At 39.8% G+C, this 18,852-nt stretch overlaps 1 protein-coding gene across 3 annotated transcripts in view; it reads right to left on the reverse strand.

Moving 5' to 3' along the window:
- FHIT (fragile histidine triad diadenosine triphosphatase) overlaps positions 1-18,852 on the reverse strand; it is a 939,513-nt gene that overhangs the window by 832,268 nt on the left and 88,393 nt on the right. For all 3 annotated transcript variants that reach the window (XM_060766458.2, XM_060766457.2, XM_067465536.1), the window contains exon 2: positions 16,350-16,468. In XM_060766458.2, the coding sequence (XP_060622441.2) occupies positions 16,350-16,461 (112 nt within the window). In that variant the 5' untranslated portion in view covers positions 16,462-16,468. The remainder of the gene's footprint in view (positions 1-16,349; positions 16,469-18,852) is intronic.

Here is an 18,852-nt window from a genome sequence, read left to right on the forward strand (position 1 = left end):
TATCAGCACGCTCCAAGAGAGCTGCGGTGGCGCAATGGGTTAAATCTTTGTGCTGACTGAACTACTGACCTGAAGACCTGAAGGTTGGCAGTTCGAATTCCCGAGACGGGGTGTGCTCCCATCTGTCAGCCCAGCTTCCCATGCAAGGACATGAGAAAAGCCTCCAACAGGATGGTAACACATTCAGGTGTCCCCTGGGCAACAACCTTGCAGACAGCCAATTCTCTCACATCAGAAGTGACTTGCAGTATATACTCAGGTCGCTTCTGACACAATAAAAAGACTGGCTCCTCAAAATGAAATTGATTCCTCCCTCAGTACTTAAGAGGGACTGAAATCCAATTGTTACATTATATCCAGTGAATTAGTTGAATTTATATATGTGCCAACTTAACCATTTATCAACTGATTAAATGGGTTTACTCTAGTTGTGACCAGCAATTTGATTCAAGCCACCTTTGCCATTTATGCCTTAATTGTTAAGGACTTTTCTACCTGTAGTGAACGTAGCATCCTCCTACACTGTTTACTCCTTCTCTTTCTTTAATGTAAAGAATTTTGTATAGCCAGCAAAAGCACAGAATCATTTAATTAATACTTGTTATAGAAGGAATTTAATCTAAGAAAATCCCTGAGCAAAACGCAGAACAGAGCAATATGTTTTTTCAACAACAAAAAAACTGAGCTGCTCTTTGGCAAATCAGTAAAGGGATTTTACATTCTAACAAATCTCCACTTTACTTCCTCTTTTAAAAAGAGCAGTAACTATTTAATTTGATATTTCCCCCTATATTTGATCTGGTTGTATCGTATATAACACCTATTACGCCTAAACTGCCATTTTTATCAAATAGCCCATTGGTTATTGTGATCCGTTACAGAATTATTAGCAGAGGGAGAAATAATTTTCAGTCTGAAAAGATCTCCTGTGCTGGAAATAAATCGTTAAAATGAAAAGATCTCTTGATAACTATAACCATCTCTGGCTATATTAAGGAAGGAGAAAAATTAGACATGAAGGAGACATTTACCCACTCTCAGGCAGAGTCATACTTGTTGATCGTATAACACTAAGCTCAAGGGAGAAAAAATGCTGTGTTAAGGTAAAAAAGACTAAAGGTAGACCTCCCAATACCACATATGAACATTTACACCCCACACATTTGCATGTTTTGTGCATAGAAAGATTCTCTTTTTTCAATGGGTCACTCCCTAATTAGAATGCTAAGGAGTGCAGCTATGATAACTTTTATGATTGAACAGCCCTCCCTATGAGATAGGTGTCCTGTTAAGTGACTGCCCTATATACTCATGTATTAGTCCACAAATATTAGTAAAATAAAAACCAACCCAAAACCCGGGTTGACATCCATGGGTCAATCTGAGTATTGTACCTTAAGTCTTAACAAAAAAGGAAATTAGTCGATCCTGGGAGAACCTAAAATAATCCCCTCTACTCTCTCTGTCTTCGGGGCACTTCTGGCCTTTTTGAATACCTGGGTAGTGAAATGGTGGCAGTGGTCAAGGATGACTGGTCCCTGGGACGGCATTGGTACTTTCCCCTCTCCAAAGAATGACCCTCAACTTATCCACAGGTCATGTCAACACCCACAATTTTGATCCAAAAACCAGCTCTCAACTTATACATGAGACCAACTTACATACGAGCATATATGGTGATCAAGATTATTAAGTTTTCATTGGGTTTAGTTCCCAGTGGCACATTGAATTAAACCCTTGTTCCAGCAGGACTGCTGACTGAATGGTTGGTGATTTGAATCCGGGGAGTGGGATGAGCTTCCATCTGTCAGCTCCAGCTTCTCATGCAGGGACATGGGAGAAGCCTCACACAGAATGGTAAAACACCCGGGTGTGTCCTGGGCAATGTCCTTTCAGACAGCCAATTCTCTCACACCAGAAGTGACTTGCAACAATTTCTCTCAACAGTTTTTCAAGTTGCTCCTGACATGAAAAAAACAAATGGGTTTAGTTATTCTAAAGCCAAAAGGAATGACTTTTAGGTTGAACTAAGCAAATTTAATCCACTTCATACTTAGGGACTTAAATTGTCACTGTTTTTCAGTGACAATATGTAAGCAAAAATATTTGCTAAAGTTTTCTGAATGCTCCATACAAACATGGAGGTTTCTACACAGTTTTCTATCACTGATTGCACTTCAAGAGTTTTATTCTCAAACTGTCCCAATTTGGCAGGGACCGTTGCAATTAACGCTCTGTTGTTCTATCCTCTCGTCTGTTTCTAAAATACCCCAGTTTCTCTCTCCTCCTCTCACTTTCCCCTTTCATCATCAGCTTAATTCAATCATTACAAACTGAGTTCAAAGATCCAAAGTCATTTGCATTCAATTATTTCATCACAGAGGAAGGGAGAGAAAGCGGAGTAAACTTGCCCTTCCCTGTATGATGGGGAAAAATCAAAGTGCTGCAGACTGGCTTAGCTTTTCTTCAGTAATAACTTTTCCCCTTTTTACTAGAGTTTGATGCTTCTTGGCTACGCATGTCCTTGTTTTCACCTGTGGAATGTCATGTTTTGAAAATTAAGCTTTGCTGGAAAAAAAAAACTTTATGCGCAAATACCGTATTTGTAACACTCACCTTTTTTGGCTAAATGGCCTCTTTAAACTGAGGGTGCGAATTAAATTAGTGTCATATAGTAATTTTAATGCTGAGTTAAAAGGGGAACGTCACCTGAAGCTCCTTGATGAAGAATGTCATCTCTATTTAAATAGGCCTGGCTCAATGCTATGGAATTCTGGGATTCGTAGTTTGGTGAGGCATCTGCATTCTTTGGCAGAGAAGGCTCGGGTCTTTCTCAGACTGCTCACATGATTCCACAGCATGATTCTATATCATTGAACCACTGCAGTTAAAATGCATTCATTCTACAGCATAGATGCATCCAAAGGTTTCCTTTCCATTGGTGGAAGCTTTGGGACTCATAACACTTTTGTTTCAAAAGAAGGAATCCTAAGCTGGCAGCAACTGCAATGCCCATCTTTTTTTTAGCGAAATGATAAAGTGTTCACTTTTTTTTGCCACTGCACATTACATTAGCCAGCAAATACTTTTTTTGGTTTCAGGGTTTTGGAAATTGAGGAGCTCATTAGATCTGATAACACATTAGGCTCGAGTAAATTTGTGTTTAATTTTGTTTCCATGTTTGTATATTTTATGTCAACGCTTTTATGTCAAGCCTTTTTGAGTCCCATTTGGGGAGATAAAGCGGGGAACAACGACAACAACGACGACGACAACAACAACAACAACCTTGGGAAGTGTCTGATGTGTGATCAAATACCGAAGCCAGCATAGTGGTCTTATTTGCTCTGTAATACTCTTGTATGTATCAAGTAATAATAATAATATGTACATATTCAGGTTTTTGTCAGCAATAAATGCTATGGAGAAAGTTATGTAAACTTTTACCATCTATAGTTTAAATTGAGACATTTGAAAAGTATGTATTTGAAGATCAGACCCTTGTGCCTCAACATGAACTGAATAAAAATGTTCACTGTTACTCACAAAGCCTGTGCCTTGACACCTGTCACTTAAAAAAAGAACACCTTTCTGAAAAGCTGGTTATTATCTGTGAAGTCATCAAACACCCCTTTAGAAACAATTATAGTGAATCAAGTTCTAAGTTTTTCATGCAATTTGCCTAACCAAAAAAAAAAAAGTGCTCCCATTTAGACTTGGCCAATACATGGTGGGTCAAAGGTGAAAAGAGCAAACATTGCACCATTAATCCCATTGGAAAGAAGTACAAGGGGAAACATCAAATCTATCTCAAAATCTGATTTTGGAAGGGAAAAGATCAATGTGTTACAGAGTTCAGTGACATCTCCAAAAACATTATCATCCATTACAGGAACAATGTGGAAGTCAATGTAATTTTCATTGACTTTGCTGCAGATCTTATTTTTATTACAAATGGAAATTCAAAATGTGTATGGCATTATCTATCGCAATTGTATGGCATTTGTTAGGAATAACAATGTACCCTATTAATCTCTTTTAATTATGTTCCATTTCTGTCATAAATTCAGACCCCAATTTCTCTTGCCCAGCCAGTCTTAGCAGCTGTACTGAAAATAACAAAGCTGAATCACTGAAATTATTTGGGGAAAGTTTTTTTAAAAAATGTTCATAATTATATAATGTTCATAATTATATACAAAACCTAAATGGCAATGTTCTATATTTGCCTCCACCTTCTTTGAAGTCTCTTCCCCACAAGGAATGCTGGCTGAGAAGGTGGTGCTGCTTCACCTGACATGGGCTTGCTTTTATTTGGCTGCCATTTCTTCAGCCCACTATTGACCCTGCAAAATACAGATTCTGGAAGAGGAGAGGGAAAGTGGCAGCAGGAAGTTAAGGATGAGAAAATCTTGGGGTTTAAAAAGAGACCTGGTCAGGTATGGGTCTCCTGCGGCAGCTAGCTGGCAGGAGGGAAAGGATACATGCTCTGTGCACACAAGACACCACTAAAGGATTCCTCCTCCATCCCTCCTGCTGCCACTGCATTCAGTGCTTCTTCTCCTCTTGAGGGGGGAGAGACTATCTTTTATCATACTTCAGAAAGAAGGGGGATTCAGAGAAATAAGGAAACAAGAATTACTTATTTTGTTCCTACATTTCTACAAGGAAATATCTCCATGGCAAAGTAAGGCAGGCAATAGGGATATACCTATCAATGTCTGAGGGAAAGAAAAGGAGGAGCGGGGGGGGGGGGGTCAGTATGGTAAACTTGGTGGTCTGGGGGGAACCAGCAGGCTTTTTTCTTCAACAGAGAATGGAAACATGAGAAGAGGAGACCAGGAGAAGAAGAGGGAGAACATGAGGAGACTTTCAGTCAAGGAACTGGTGGACTTTCAGATCTCACCTCCTGCTTCCTAGCCCTCCCTGCTCTGGCACAGTCAATGGAGAAACCCAACAAAACAGTGCTTCCTCATACAGGGAGGTGTATGGAGAGAACAATAGCAATTTATATCATATGGACATGGAAGTTTAGAGAAGATTAGAGCTTGCAGATGTACCAGGTGTTCTCTTCCCATCCTCCATTCTGTTCTTAGTGAGACTGACTTCATTAGTGCCTCCTCATTGCTGCCTTGGCATTGATTTTCTTTGCTTCATCCTTCACAGACATTGTTATATGCTGCTAGGTTTTACCCTTGACATGTGTCATATCAAGTTCCATAATTCTGGACCTACAACACGTGCCTAACTGATACATGAGATTGGCTTATATATGAGTATATATGGTAGTTTATGTACCAGGGTTTTTTTTAAAAAAAATGAAAAAAATTGGCTATAAAAAGTAGTAATTTGTAATTACATTTTTCTACACAACTCTACAGCTGATCTCTAGGAAAGAGATTTATGAACAATTCAAAGTAGCTGACTATTCATCTAAAAGCCCTTCCTACGGGGACACTAACCATCTTTACCAAGCATTTGAATGCTAATTTTTTTTTTACTCTTTTCTCCTCTGAATCAAGACCCTAATCTCTGCAAAACAAGAATTACTTATTTCTTTCCTACATTTCTACACAATAATTCCAACAAAACCTTATACATTTAGCCAATCAAAAGGATAGTTTTGGAAGGCACTTACCCAAACACATCGATTTCCCCACATTTGGAGTAGTGGAAGGAGGGTGAGAAAACTGCCATAGACAATCTAGTCAACACGTGAAACAAATGCTACAAAGTAGAAAAGTGTTTCTTTATTTTTAAACCTCTGGGGCTTTGTGTTAATATTTCTCCCACGCTACATTGAATGCAGTGCTCATTAGAGCTTCAATAAATTCCCACTGGTGGGTGGGAGATTCTTGGCGCTAATAGCTAAAAGAGAGAGAGTTTTTCCAAACTGTTATCCATTCAACAAATAGATATGGGTGACCTTAGGGCTGCCAGACCTCAAGGCTTGGTCCCAAATCCCCAGCTTTTCATAGTTCATCTTTGGACAAGATACGAGGATGCAAAGTCTCCAATTTTGGTGGACATAATCTTGCTTGTAGTTTCTCCTAGCTATTAGTTCCTAATTAATTTTGCCTTCTTGACCATACTGCAATGTTGCTTGGCTGCACGTTTCCCAGTTTTCATCTCTGAAATATTGACAGGTATGGAATATCAAACATGTTGGACACAAATAATCTCATGCCTAATGTTGTGTTAATTTATTCTATTTTCAGAATTTCCACTTGAATTTATCCCACACTTTTAGCAGCTTTGAGTCATAGATAAAAATCACAGGCCTGACTACTGACAGGAACAACAGAAAGCTATGTATGCTTTTGGAATTCAAGATGCAGATGGAGATCAAATATAGAATCAATGCATATATAAAGAACAGTCTCAGCAAAGGCATCTTGCTATTCCTATGTTAAAACTTTTGCTTTATCATCAAAGTAGGCCAAAAAGTTCTTTTTAAAAAAAGGTCAATTCCAATTCTAAATGCATATTTTGTACAGGTCACACTGTCCTCGATGAATCACCATAAAATGGTTTGGTCCCAATAACATCCTGCTTATTGTTCCATCTTGGATAGACTTCTCTTTTCAATAACCAGTTCAATAAGCTGTTGAAAAATGCTTTGTGTAATATAGCTCTGCTATAGAAATGATGTTTGTCTCTGTCATTATGCTTTATATTCAATCAATTTACAAATGTTGCTCTGCTCCCCTTTTATGTTAGCGCTCCTTATGGCATCCCCAAGCAGAAACCCAAAGATCAATACCGTGTCTGCTGAAAACAATAGGACATAACAAATGAATAATTTTATTTACCATAAAAGCCTTAGTCCACAAATGGATTCTATTAATGCTCAAATTCATTTTTCAAGTTTTAACACAATACAAAAGCAAGGACCTTATAGTGTAATAAAAAAAGAAAAAAATGCATATAAAACTCATCCACAACAACAAAAAAGGAAACTCAATAATGGTTATATTTATTGAGGACTCAAGTGAAACCCATGCAAAGCTGAGTTATATGAGATGTAAATGCACAAACAAAAACAGCAGCAAAGAGAAGTCCCCGAGTTACAAACGTCCACCTTACAAATGACTCATAGTTAAGAACGGGGGTGAGACAGGAAGTTAGAGAATTCTAACCCCAGGAAAGTAAATTATCTGCTGAAAGAGTTATCATGGGGAAAAGATGTCTCCACTGAAACTTTCTCACCAATCCTTGTTTGCCACAACAAGACAATTTTTTGAAAATCCAATTATTACACGGACAGAAAATGAGGTGAAATGTTCTGAACAGGGCACATACAGCACAACAAACACCACAAGGCTGTTAACTCTTCTATATGCTTTCCAAAGCTTGCACATATATATCCTACAGAATCTATCTTGTTCATAATTTGGGGACTGCCTGCACTCACATTGGTACAAAAAAACACCAGTGCCAAGGCACTATTGTAAATGAACAAAGCAACATAATTACAGAATTTTTAGTGCTCTGATTGGTTAAGGCCAGGTTATTAACACATGTGTCAAACTCAAGGGTAATTTTAAGTGGCTCTCCACATGTCTAATCATTTGTCATCATTAGACATCATGGCTAGAGCTGATGGGAGTGGTGATACAGTAACATCTGGAAAGCTGTGCTTTGTTTGGTTCTGTCAGGATACTCAATGGAAATCCCACTGTTTTTATATTAAAGCAGTTGAAAACTGTGTAGCCCTCTGAATGTAGTTGAATTGCATCTTTCGGCCTTCCCATCAGCTAGGCCAGAGGTATCAAATCACAGGTACAGCATAAGCCCACAAATAAGAAGGTATAACTAATAAAAACTTGAACAGGAATACAGGAACAGGAGCATAGAAAACTTCCAGGGTATTTAAATCCAAAACCAAACCTTGACTTGAACCAGAGAACTCAGGCTTAGCTTCTCACGCTAATGCTACATTGCCTGAACTGACATTAAGGTAAACAACTTAGTGTTTAATAGACACCCATGAAATCATTCTGTTTCCCATGAATTTTCTCCACAACTTTCCCACGTAATCTCTCTGAATGACGCAATCGATTTTCTGCTCTGATCTGCAAACAAAGACTTTTGTTGATCTCCATAACTATAGGTGGCCCTCCTTATCACTCAGTTCTTCACTTGATTCCTTATTTATTGTTGCTACTTCTGACTCCCCTGAATGGCCTTGAAGTTCTGTACTTTCTGAGCCAGTTTTATCACAGAGAGTACCATAATTCCCAGACTTGAAGGCCCATCACTTTGTGCCACAGGAAAGCTCACAATCCTCTCTAAATCATCAGTTAAGCCATCTGCCTCTGGCTGATCTACAACATTCTGCACCCCAATGTAATGTCAATTAATTCCTCAAGTTTCTAGCATTGCAGACAGAGAAACACTGAAAATCATTCACAATCCAGGATTCTTATATTTGCTCTGTTCATATTCCCATGGTAACTTTTCCTGCCCCTTTTTCTTTGGATACTTAAACTCTATTTCAAACAGTTTATCCAACATTTTATATTTCTGCAATGCAATATATTTGGGGACTGAAGGAATATTGTTTTGGGTTTAAATCAGTGAAAGTAGCGAACTGGGTGAGAGCAAACCAACTGAAACTTAATTTGAAAAAGAGTGAGTTTGTCTTGGTCAGTCGAAAGACAAATGAGAGGTCAAAAGAAAATGTCCACCACCTTCACAAATATAGCTTGGTGGAAACACCAGAGAGGGCCTTCTCTGTGGCTGCCCCTAGGCATTTGCTGTGATTGGTACATATTACACTCCACAGTTTCATTGCTTCAATAGTACATTTGTGTTTGCAAGGTTTACAGTTTGTGATTGGTGTACAGTATGGCAGGATTGGTGTACAGTATAATGGTGCTTCATGCAGTCATGCCGACCACATGACCTTGGAGGTGTGTATGGACTACACCGACTCTTCGGCTTAGAAATTGAGATGAGCACCACACCCCAGAGTCGGACACGACTGGACTTAATGTCAGAGGAAAACCTTTACCTTTACCTTTTGACAGGAAACTTAAAAATCTTTTCATTGGAGGAATTCTGGAGCTGATCTTCTGTATCTACAGTACCCCTTTTGTCCATAGGAACTCAAAAGCCTGGGATATGATTACTTTGGGAAAACAATGCTTGTTGGCTGGTATTGGCTGGCAGAGGGGAAGGTTTTCTTGATTGAACAATGGATAATTATTCCAGATGACGTGTTAAGTGAGGAGTCCATTGTGTTGGGTGCAAGATTGGACCGTTCTTGATGCATATCTCCATAAGCCATTGACGGGGGCTTTGGCTGCACCCATCTATGAATTCATAAAGTGGTAGGAAGGCAAGAAGTGGCATTTGGTGTTGCTCAGCTGGTGACATTTTTCTAGTCCCCAAAGCCAAGCAGGGTAACTAGAAGTCAATCTTGAACCTCAGAATTGAGGTCCACCTTCAGAAAACATCTCCGCTGTCCTTCTTTTAGTTTGACAAGCTTTTAATACAGAAAGTTCCCAAAGGTACCCTAAGATTTTAAGATTGGTCTAAAGGGCACTGAACAGATATAAACTGTACTGCTCTAATATTGTTTTAATCTTTTCCATTGCATCCTTTAACTAGAATGTGACTAATCCAATGCTATTTTAATGTTCACTTTTTTAAAGTTTTGTTTTTTAAAATTGTACATTGCTCTGAGTCTCAATTCTGGAGAGATATGATAGTGATCATGGTGGTGGGGATGATGACAATGATTGATAATAATGTTTCAGTAACTATACTTCTTAGCTGCAAATGAAGATATTTTGGATTAGGCTATTTTCTTATCAAATCGCTACTGAAAAGCATGCTTGACATGAAACATTTCAGCAATTCTTGCAAACTGCACCAATTATTATTTTTTCCTTTACAGGAGACATTGTTTTTGTTGTTTTAAAAGCCTACCACAATACAAACTTAGAGATGACTTACCATTCTCTTTCACAGCTAATCGCCCATTGGAAAAAGGATTTGCTCTTGTAATGATTGTGGATTCATCACATTATTCATTTCTTGCTTTGTTTGTCAAAAATGCACACACAAAATCTTTCAGCAACAATCATATAAAGGTTAATAATTCCACATCTTTCATTCAACATCATTCACCTCCAAATTATGCCATTTTCTATTAATTTCATTCTTTTTGTTGGCTGATGCTTAAAAGCAGACATCCTTTATCACACGTCAGTTGCTCTGCTCTTAGCTCTTTTCTACAGCTCTGTTTGGTTCCATTTATTTCATCCCTCCCATTTAGTACTCGCTCAACAAACACTTCAGCACACCTTGAACTTCAGCTTCTCCGTGAAAGATCCCTTTAACCTCATCCACCTGTCTAACAAATCCTTTGGGCAAATCAGTAAGAATTAAAGAGTTTCTTTCTAACACCTTTCTCAAACAACTGAACTCCAGGTTTGACGTTACAGGATTAAGGGATTTTTATCACAGGATAATGGGTTCTGTAAACAAGTTTATCTTGACCATTGAGTTTCCAGAAATTCACTATCCCCTTTGGAGATCAGGACCATTTCGTACAATGTTTTACTGTTTGGAACAGTGTCCTGTTTCAGAAACCCCTTGAAAGCACTGGTTTGTTGTTGCTCTTATATGACTGCAAGTAGACTCTGACTTATGGCAACCACTATTTTAGGAATTTCTTGAAAAGGTTTATTCATCGGAGCTTTGCATTGCCTTTCAATTAGGCCAAGAGAGCTAATTTGCTCAAGGTCACAAAGTAGGTTTTATTTATTATTTATTTATTTTGGGTACTTCTACCCCACCCTTCTCAGCCCCCCCCCCCGGGGGGGGAGCACTCAGGGTGGCTTACAAAAAGGCACAATTCGATGCCTACACAAGATACACATACATACAAAATAGCAGTTAAAACAATTATCAAGTTAAAAACAATCGGTACATAACACAATCAATAAAACTAATCTCATGCTCAGCGTTAATCTTTCAGAGTTCCATAATTCCATTCCGCTTAGTCAATCCCTGTCCATTGTCAAAGTCCTTTGTTTAGCTGCCAGAATGTCCGAATGCCTGGTCCCAAATCCAAGTTTTCATTTTTTTCCTAAAGGAAAGGAGGGATGTCACTGATCTAATTTCCCCGGGGAGTGAATTCCATAGGTGAGGGGCCACCACCGAGAAGGCCCTGCTCCTCGTCCCCGCCAATCTCACTTGTGATAGAGGCGGGGCCAAGAGCAGGGCCTCCCCAGAAGATCTTAGACTCCGAGGTGGGACGTAGAGGGAGATCCGTTTGGACAGATACACTGGGCTGGAACCGTATAGGGTTTTGTAGGTCAAAACCAGCACTTTGAATTGTGCTCGGAATTGGATTGGCAGCCAGTGGAGCTGACACAACAGGGGGGTGGTATGCTCCCTGTATGACGCTCCGGTGAGCAGTCTGGCTGCCTCCCGCTGGACTAGTTAGTTTCCAAACAGTCTTCAAAGGCAACCCCACGTAGAGTGCATTGCAGTAATCTAATCGGGATGTAACAAGAGTGTGGACCACCATGGCCAGATCCGACTTCCCAAGGTACGTGCGCAACTGGTGCACAAGTTTTAATTGTGCAAAAGCTCTCCCGGCCACTGCCGAGACCTGGGATTCCAGGCTCAGCGATGAGTCCAGGATCACTCCCAAGCTGTGAACCTGCGTCTTCAGGGGGAGTGTAACCCCATCTAACACAGGCTGTAACCCTATGCCCTGTTCGGCCTTATGACTGACCAGTAGGACCTCTGTCTTGTCTGGATTCAATTTCAATTTGTTAGCTCTCATCCAGTCCGACACAGCAGCCAAGCACTGGTTCAAGGTCTGGACAGCCTCCTTGGTGACAGGTGGAAAGGAGTGACAGATTTGGACATCATCTGCGCAGAGATAACATCTCATTCCGAAACTCCGAATGATCTCCCCCAGCGGCTTCATGTAGATGTTAAATAACATCGGGGACAAGATTGAACCCTGTGGGACTCCACACAACAACGGTTGTGGGGCTGAACAGGTGTCACCCAATAACACCTTCTGGGACCGTCCCTCAAGGAAGGATTGGAGCCACTGCAGAACAGTGCCCCTGAGCCCCATGTCCATGAGGCGCCCCAGAAGGATACCATGATCGATGGTATCAAAGGCCGCTGAGAGGTCCAGCACAACTAACAGGGACACACTCCCCCTGCCCAATTCCCGGTGAAGATCATCTACCAAGGCAACCAAGGCTGTCTCAGTTCCATGTCCCAGCCTAAAGCCAGACTGTGGAGGTTTCTATAGTTGAGCAGAGATTTGCACTCTGGTCTCCTGGAAACCAGTAGTCAAATTGCTTCACCACACTGCAAAAGCACTAATTTGGGTTGGCCACTTGAACTATAAGTAGAACTATTTACTATTAAAGGTAACTATCCTGGCTTTGTCCATATTCTGGGAATAAACTCGCCGTCTAAAACCTTTCCCTGCCTATTTTAAATCTGGATTTTTTTTTCAAAGCTTACAAGTTAATTAACATGACATCTGACGTGAATTGGCTTTTGTACTCATTCTTTTTGTCTCCAACTCACAGGAATTCAAATATATTAATATTTCATTGTCTGCTAGGAAATACATATATTTTAAAAGGCAAGCTCTAAGTGAGTCAGAAACCAAGGAGATAAAATTGTTGCTGTAAAGTACAGGAAACATTCTTGTTGCTAGATCAGATGAATATAGCTTTATGCAAGCCTTTTATGGCTCTCAGCAGCAAATTGCTTTATTTTACATACCACAGTCTGTTTTCAGCAAAGTAATTTTCTCTCTCCCCCTTCCCTCCTTCCCCTTTCCATATAATTGTGGGGAGAAGACTTTGCTTTTGTTTTTAGTAACTAAACACTTACTTGCTCACAATGAGAAAAGAATAGGGAAAAAAACCCAAGACAGAGGCTGTATACATCATATGAACTACTTCAAAATGCAACATAATGCACACTCACTCATTGTAACAAACACACACACATACACACACTTTTTACATACTGTGGAATATCAAAACAAAGTTTGTCAATCTAAAATTGTAGACACATCACATTGGAAGACTATATGTTATAGTCAACCAAATCATATTACGAGATATCCCATAAACAAAAAATATACTACAAGTTTACTCAGACAGTTATTTTTAATGTGATGTAATATTTGATTTATATATGCATGCCTGATCTGTAACCATACCTATGTTCCCAGTTAAATATCAGTTTGAACACAACCTTAGAAGTCTTCTTTTCAGTCCATTTCTTGACCAAAATTGAGGCTTTATCAATGAAGCCAACTGTAATGAATCCCTTACCTTGGCAAGCTAGCTTAGGCCTGGGAGAGTGGGCCTGGCGAAGCCCCGGCATCCATTTTAGAGAAAGGAGACAGGAAGATGCCATCTTAGGTTAAGTTTGCCTTAAGGGGGCGTGTTCTAGTCTTGGAGGGAAAGTTAGACCACTAGGATTGGTTAGAACAATGGGGGCAGAGCCTAAATGATCTGAAGGAAAAAAAGTGACTTTTAAACTGAGGCTTGAGTTTCCCAGTTTGCCAGTTGGGAGTTCGAGCTTGGAAAAGGGTAGAGCAAAGACATTGGGTGTTAATGAGAGCAGTTTGGGGTTTTGAAGAAGAATTTTGGGTCAGTCTTTTGTTTAGTATTCAGGATAGCTATAGAGAAATATAGCTAGAATACTGTGGGGAGCAGCACCCCGTTAGTGGTCTGTTCTTTTCCTTAAGGAAGGCTAGTTCAGGTTTTGGCTAGATTCCTAAGGGGTATTTTTGTGGGAGTTACTTTCAGAGAATAATTTCCTGAAGTAATTTTCTGTGTTGAAACGTTAAGACTTGTAACCCAGAAGTTTTTAAGATCTCTTCTTAAATGTAACCACAAGCTTCTTATGCCAGATTTTTACAGAAACCATCAAGCATTTCTACCTGAAATATCCAAGTCTGTTCAATAAAAGTTCTTGTTATTTTTACCAACTTATACCAGCCTCAGTGTGAATACCTTTGTGGTAAAAGTGTTATTCATGTCAGCTTTTTACCAGCCTCTAAGAAAACTAGAGTAACATAGAGTGTGTTACTGAACAACCTCTCAATAGTACCTCAGCCTGTTCAGTAGTAATATGGTGGCAGCGGAAACCTTTTAAAGAATTCTTTTAAGCCTCACAGTTCCAGTGGTTCCCAGTTCCTAGCTTGTAAATATACAGTTGGTTCAAAAACTATTCTCCCTCTATATTTTTGGTGAGCTAATCTGTAATGGTGTCATTGTTATAATTTGGTAGGCTGCTGTGTGATAGTTATACCAACATTCTTTTAAAGGGCATTCATTTGAAACTCAATGCAAACTTTCATAAAAGCAATAGTTCTGAGCAGCCTTGGATATATCAATTACCATAAACTTTGAGGACTAGTCAGTAAATATATTTGGCACAGACACTGCCTTGCACGTTACAGATTTCATTATATTTTCAGTATCCACGCAAGTCATAATAGCATTCCAGATATATGTTTTAATACATAGGAAACTGTTTTGCAAGAGTATAAACTATCCATACCTACAGTTCAGTATGGCATACATGGACTGAGTACTACATACTCTAGGGACCTTAGGTAAATGTTTCCCACATTACCAATCTTTTATATTTTGTGAATAACCACTCTTGAAAGGGCATAATTCAGTTTCCAAAACAAATTGTAAATGGTCACATATCAATGGTGGGTGTCTTCAAAATTGCCAGCATATTTTAACATTCAGACATCCTGTTGCCATTAAGTAAGATGAATTGGGGCAAGTGAACTTGGAAAGTTGGAAGTTACAAAATGATGGTACCATGAGAAAGCCTAGAGTGGTCTACCCCCTTGTTTAAGGAGATCCATTGGTTGCTGCTCATCTTCCAGTCCAAATTCAAAGTGCAGGTTATCACCTACAAAGCCCCGAACAGTTTGGGACCCGCCTACCTTCATGACTGTGTTTTCTACCAGAAACCTGCATGATCTCTTTGATCCACTGGGGAGGCCCTCCTTTCACTCTTGTCCCCACAAGCACGACTTGTGGGGACAAGGGAGAGAGCCTTCTCCGCTGTGGCCCCTCGGCTTTGGAACTCACTACCTAGTGAGATTAGGAAAGCCTCTACCCTGGCAGCTTTTAAAAATTTGGCTCTTCCAATGTGCCTTTGGCGAGTGAACATATATTCCATATTTTGTCTGTTTCAACTACAGTTTCTGTCCTCATTATGCACTTTTTTCCCCACCCTTAATGAAGGTCTAACTCCACTATTCGTTCCTTTTGAGCTCCTCCCTCAGAAACACATTCTCCCACTACTTATCTCATCCAGGGTTTTATCAATTTTATCCTAGTGCATTTGGCTCACCTACTGTGTTCTATTTCTCTATCATGTTATTTTGTAACTTTTTATTTCATTTTGTTATTTCATGTATTTATTTTGATGGTATCTTTCTTCTTGTATTTTATTTTGCTGTACTGTAATTTTGGGCTTGGCCTCATGTTAGCTGCCCCGAGTCCCCTTCAGGAAGATGGTGGCAGGGTACAAATAAAGATGATGATGATGATGACGCTTATTATTATTATTATTGACCCTTAAATTGGGACTTCAGATTTGCTCCCAAGGTCTAAGGCTCTTCCATCCATGTTTTAACTAGATGAAGCTTAGATATAACCTGGATGAAAGCACTTGCTTTTCCAATGAGGTATGATTAACTCCCAGTAACTATACAGAAGCTTTTCCCTCATAAGAAATAACTAATTTAGTCTGAGTTTATCCTGCACAAACCAGAGAGAGGTTTAATTGGATTGTTTAACTGGTGATGTCCACTCCCCTGGAGAATTGGGGAGTTGTTGCTGTGATGTCAGACAACATGACATTTGGACATCTTAGGAGAATTGTTGCATTTTATTTTAATGGCCCAGCAAGGCATTTCCATAGATGATAATACTTGTGGAAGCATTAGTAAAAACCAATAGTGTCACAGGACCAATAATATGATAGTTTTAAACAGAGATTATCGTAAAAAAGCTTTCAGATCTTGAAAGAAAGAAATGCCACCTGTTTATTTATACATCTTCTTTGGTGAAAAGGTCAGTAGAAAATTCACCTCTAAGGTCACTGTTGCTAAGCAACCACTTTCAGAAGTTCTGCAACACTGATCAAGCATATTACGTTCCACTGACTGGCTTCAGAATAAATATGAGTAACATCTTACCTGTTCTTCCATATGAAGAGAGGAGACACTTCTTCTTCTCCGATGGAGACAGCCAAGTATCCAACACCAGCACACTGGATATTTTCTCTCCAAAGGGAAAAAAGGATACGTCCCGGGACAACCGGCTTCCTATTCACCAGAGCAAAAGATAGCTCTGTCTTCAGAAACACCACGGAAGGCTTGATGAGGTGCTGCCCAAAACGGAGCGACATATTCAACATGAAGAAACTGTTAAGGAGAATAAAGGAAATCATCACATCAACTGTATGGGCTAATTTTCAGAGACACTGTTGTTCTAAAACAGGGGCCCAAAAAGTAACTGAGGTCTGGGATGACTGCACATTACTCTGCTCAGCTCAATAGAACAAGGGGAACACCCCACAACTGGCCCCACTGCTGCCACTCAATCCTTTCCAGTGACACAGTGGGTTAAACCCTTGTGCCAGCAGGACTGAACCCATCATTGAATCCCAAAAAATAATGCCCATGCACACTGCAATATTTATTTTCTATTCAGATGGCAAAAGTGGGAAGGAAAGGAAGATGTATCTAAAAATGCCCATTTTGATTTGTCAAAATAATATTAAACCTTGGCCTAGCTTTGAAAATGACTATGGATGGGACATAGTAGCTAATCAGAAGAGGGTCACTTACTTAGTGTTCTTAGAGTCAAGTATTAAATATTATACAAATGTCAAACATCACATTCATTCTGTACCTGTACATTTATGGAAACCATCATGTGATTGCCCAACCTGCAGTGTCATACAAGTCTGTCAGTTGTGAAAACTATAGCACAGCAACAGGTACAAAGACATGTTACCAGCAAGAATCAGGCCTTTTTGTTTTGAGCCCCTGCCCAGGGATGCAAACTTCCACTCATTTGTTTGCATGCAAAATAATTTCAAAAGTTTACTCTAAACAAAAAGTTTACTCTAAACAAATAGAATGATTGTTTACCCAATCTGGAACTTTTTTTTTGAAATATTTATTTTTAGCCAATAAAAATGTGCCAAAATGTTGGATTTTGTGCAGAATAAAGATTTTTGAGGGGGGGGGGGGCCTTTCTGCTGAAACCTGGTAGTTGAATTGGTTCTTTCTTTTTTGGTTAAATTGGTTTTTTCTTCACCCAGAAAAAAATACCCAAAAGTGAAAAATCTGAAGGGGTGATAGTTTTTCCGAATGGGATATCTCATTGCCCAAGGTGAGAACATTTAGAGATATTTTTACATCCCTGGGGCAGTGACAAGAGATGTGGATCCGGGCAAGCTGAGCTTTCCATTCTAGCCCACTGAAGCAAGGATCAAAACAGTTACAAGCAGATCAATTCAATATTGATTGTATATTGTTGGAGCTCCAGACAATCTAAGCAGGTGAGCCATAAAATAGCAAATTGTTTGGTTATTCAGTGAGAAAAGTTGTTCAAACTGAGAAGCTGACTTGGGTTTCATTCATCCCAATCAGTTGGTGATATTAGATAACTATTCTCAAAATGCAGATTTAATTGATGATATTCAGTCTAGAACATCAGCCCAGAGGGAACACTTGATTAGCAAAATTTAGCCTGCCTCATTTACCAAACAATCAGAGCACTTATGACACAGGAGGGAAGACACTGGGGACTGGCTTTGACTCACACACACAAACACACACACACACACACACACACTACTTTATATGTTAATTGTATCAGATCTAGTCTTTATTGAAGGTGAGATAGAAAAAGCAAGGTAAGACAAGGACAAATTAAGAAGAACACAGTCTCCTGTTATTTAGACCAGAGAACAAGTCAGTTGCAGAAACCTTTACAGTATATTGGATCTGCTGAAATCTATTAGTTTAGAGGGATGTCCTTCTATAGGAGTTATTCTACATTCACTGGAGGGTTGAGTCCTGCAAAACGAGGTAGCAATGTATGTTTCCCAGGATAACGCTTCACAAGAAGTAGCACTTTTGCAGCTGAAGCATCAAAAGAAACCATTCCTTTCCCAGAGTGATCTGGATTTACAAACCTCAGGTAGTGATGAGAGGCAGAAGGGCATAAAAAGGACAGTAAATCTGTATGTTTAGAAATAATACCATGGAATCAGTGAATGAGATGAGCATGGGTCAAGTTAGATGTGATGGAGGCAGCCACATGTATTCCTCATAGTTATGTCTTTGTTCCATTCTATTTTGATGCCAGTCAACCACCCAAATTCTGCTAAAAATAGTGAGCTTATAACCTAGTGAATTTACTGTGCCATATATTTTTTGAGGAAAGATCCCTTATAACAGCGGTTCTCAACTTGGGGGTTGCAACCCCCGGGGGTGTTGATTGGACGTTTCCAAGGGGTCATGATGCCACCTCCTTTGGGCCTGTCCCCTCCACCTCCCTGCAATGGCTGCCGGGACCCCGGGGGCAACGCAGGAGCGCCCAAGCCAGTGAGAAGGCGAATCTGGTGGTGAGGAGGAGGAGGAAGAAGAGGAGGCCACACCCTTGCAGCAAAAGCTGTACCTCCATTTGGAGGCACTAGTGGAAGAGAATGGAGAGGAGAAAAGGTCTTTCTGCAGCTTCCCTGCCCCGTGCTCCTCTCGCTGCCCTTTGAGGCCTCCACTTCTGGTGGAAACCT

Source organism: Anolis sagrei, chromosome 2 (genome assembly GCF_037176765.1).
Source record: "Anolis sagrei isolate rAnoSag1 chromosome 2, rAnoSag1.mat, whole genome shotgun sequence".
Lineage (NCBI taxonomy): Eukaryota > Metazoa > Chordata > Lepidosauria > Squamata > Dactyloidae > Anolis > Anolis sagrei.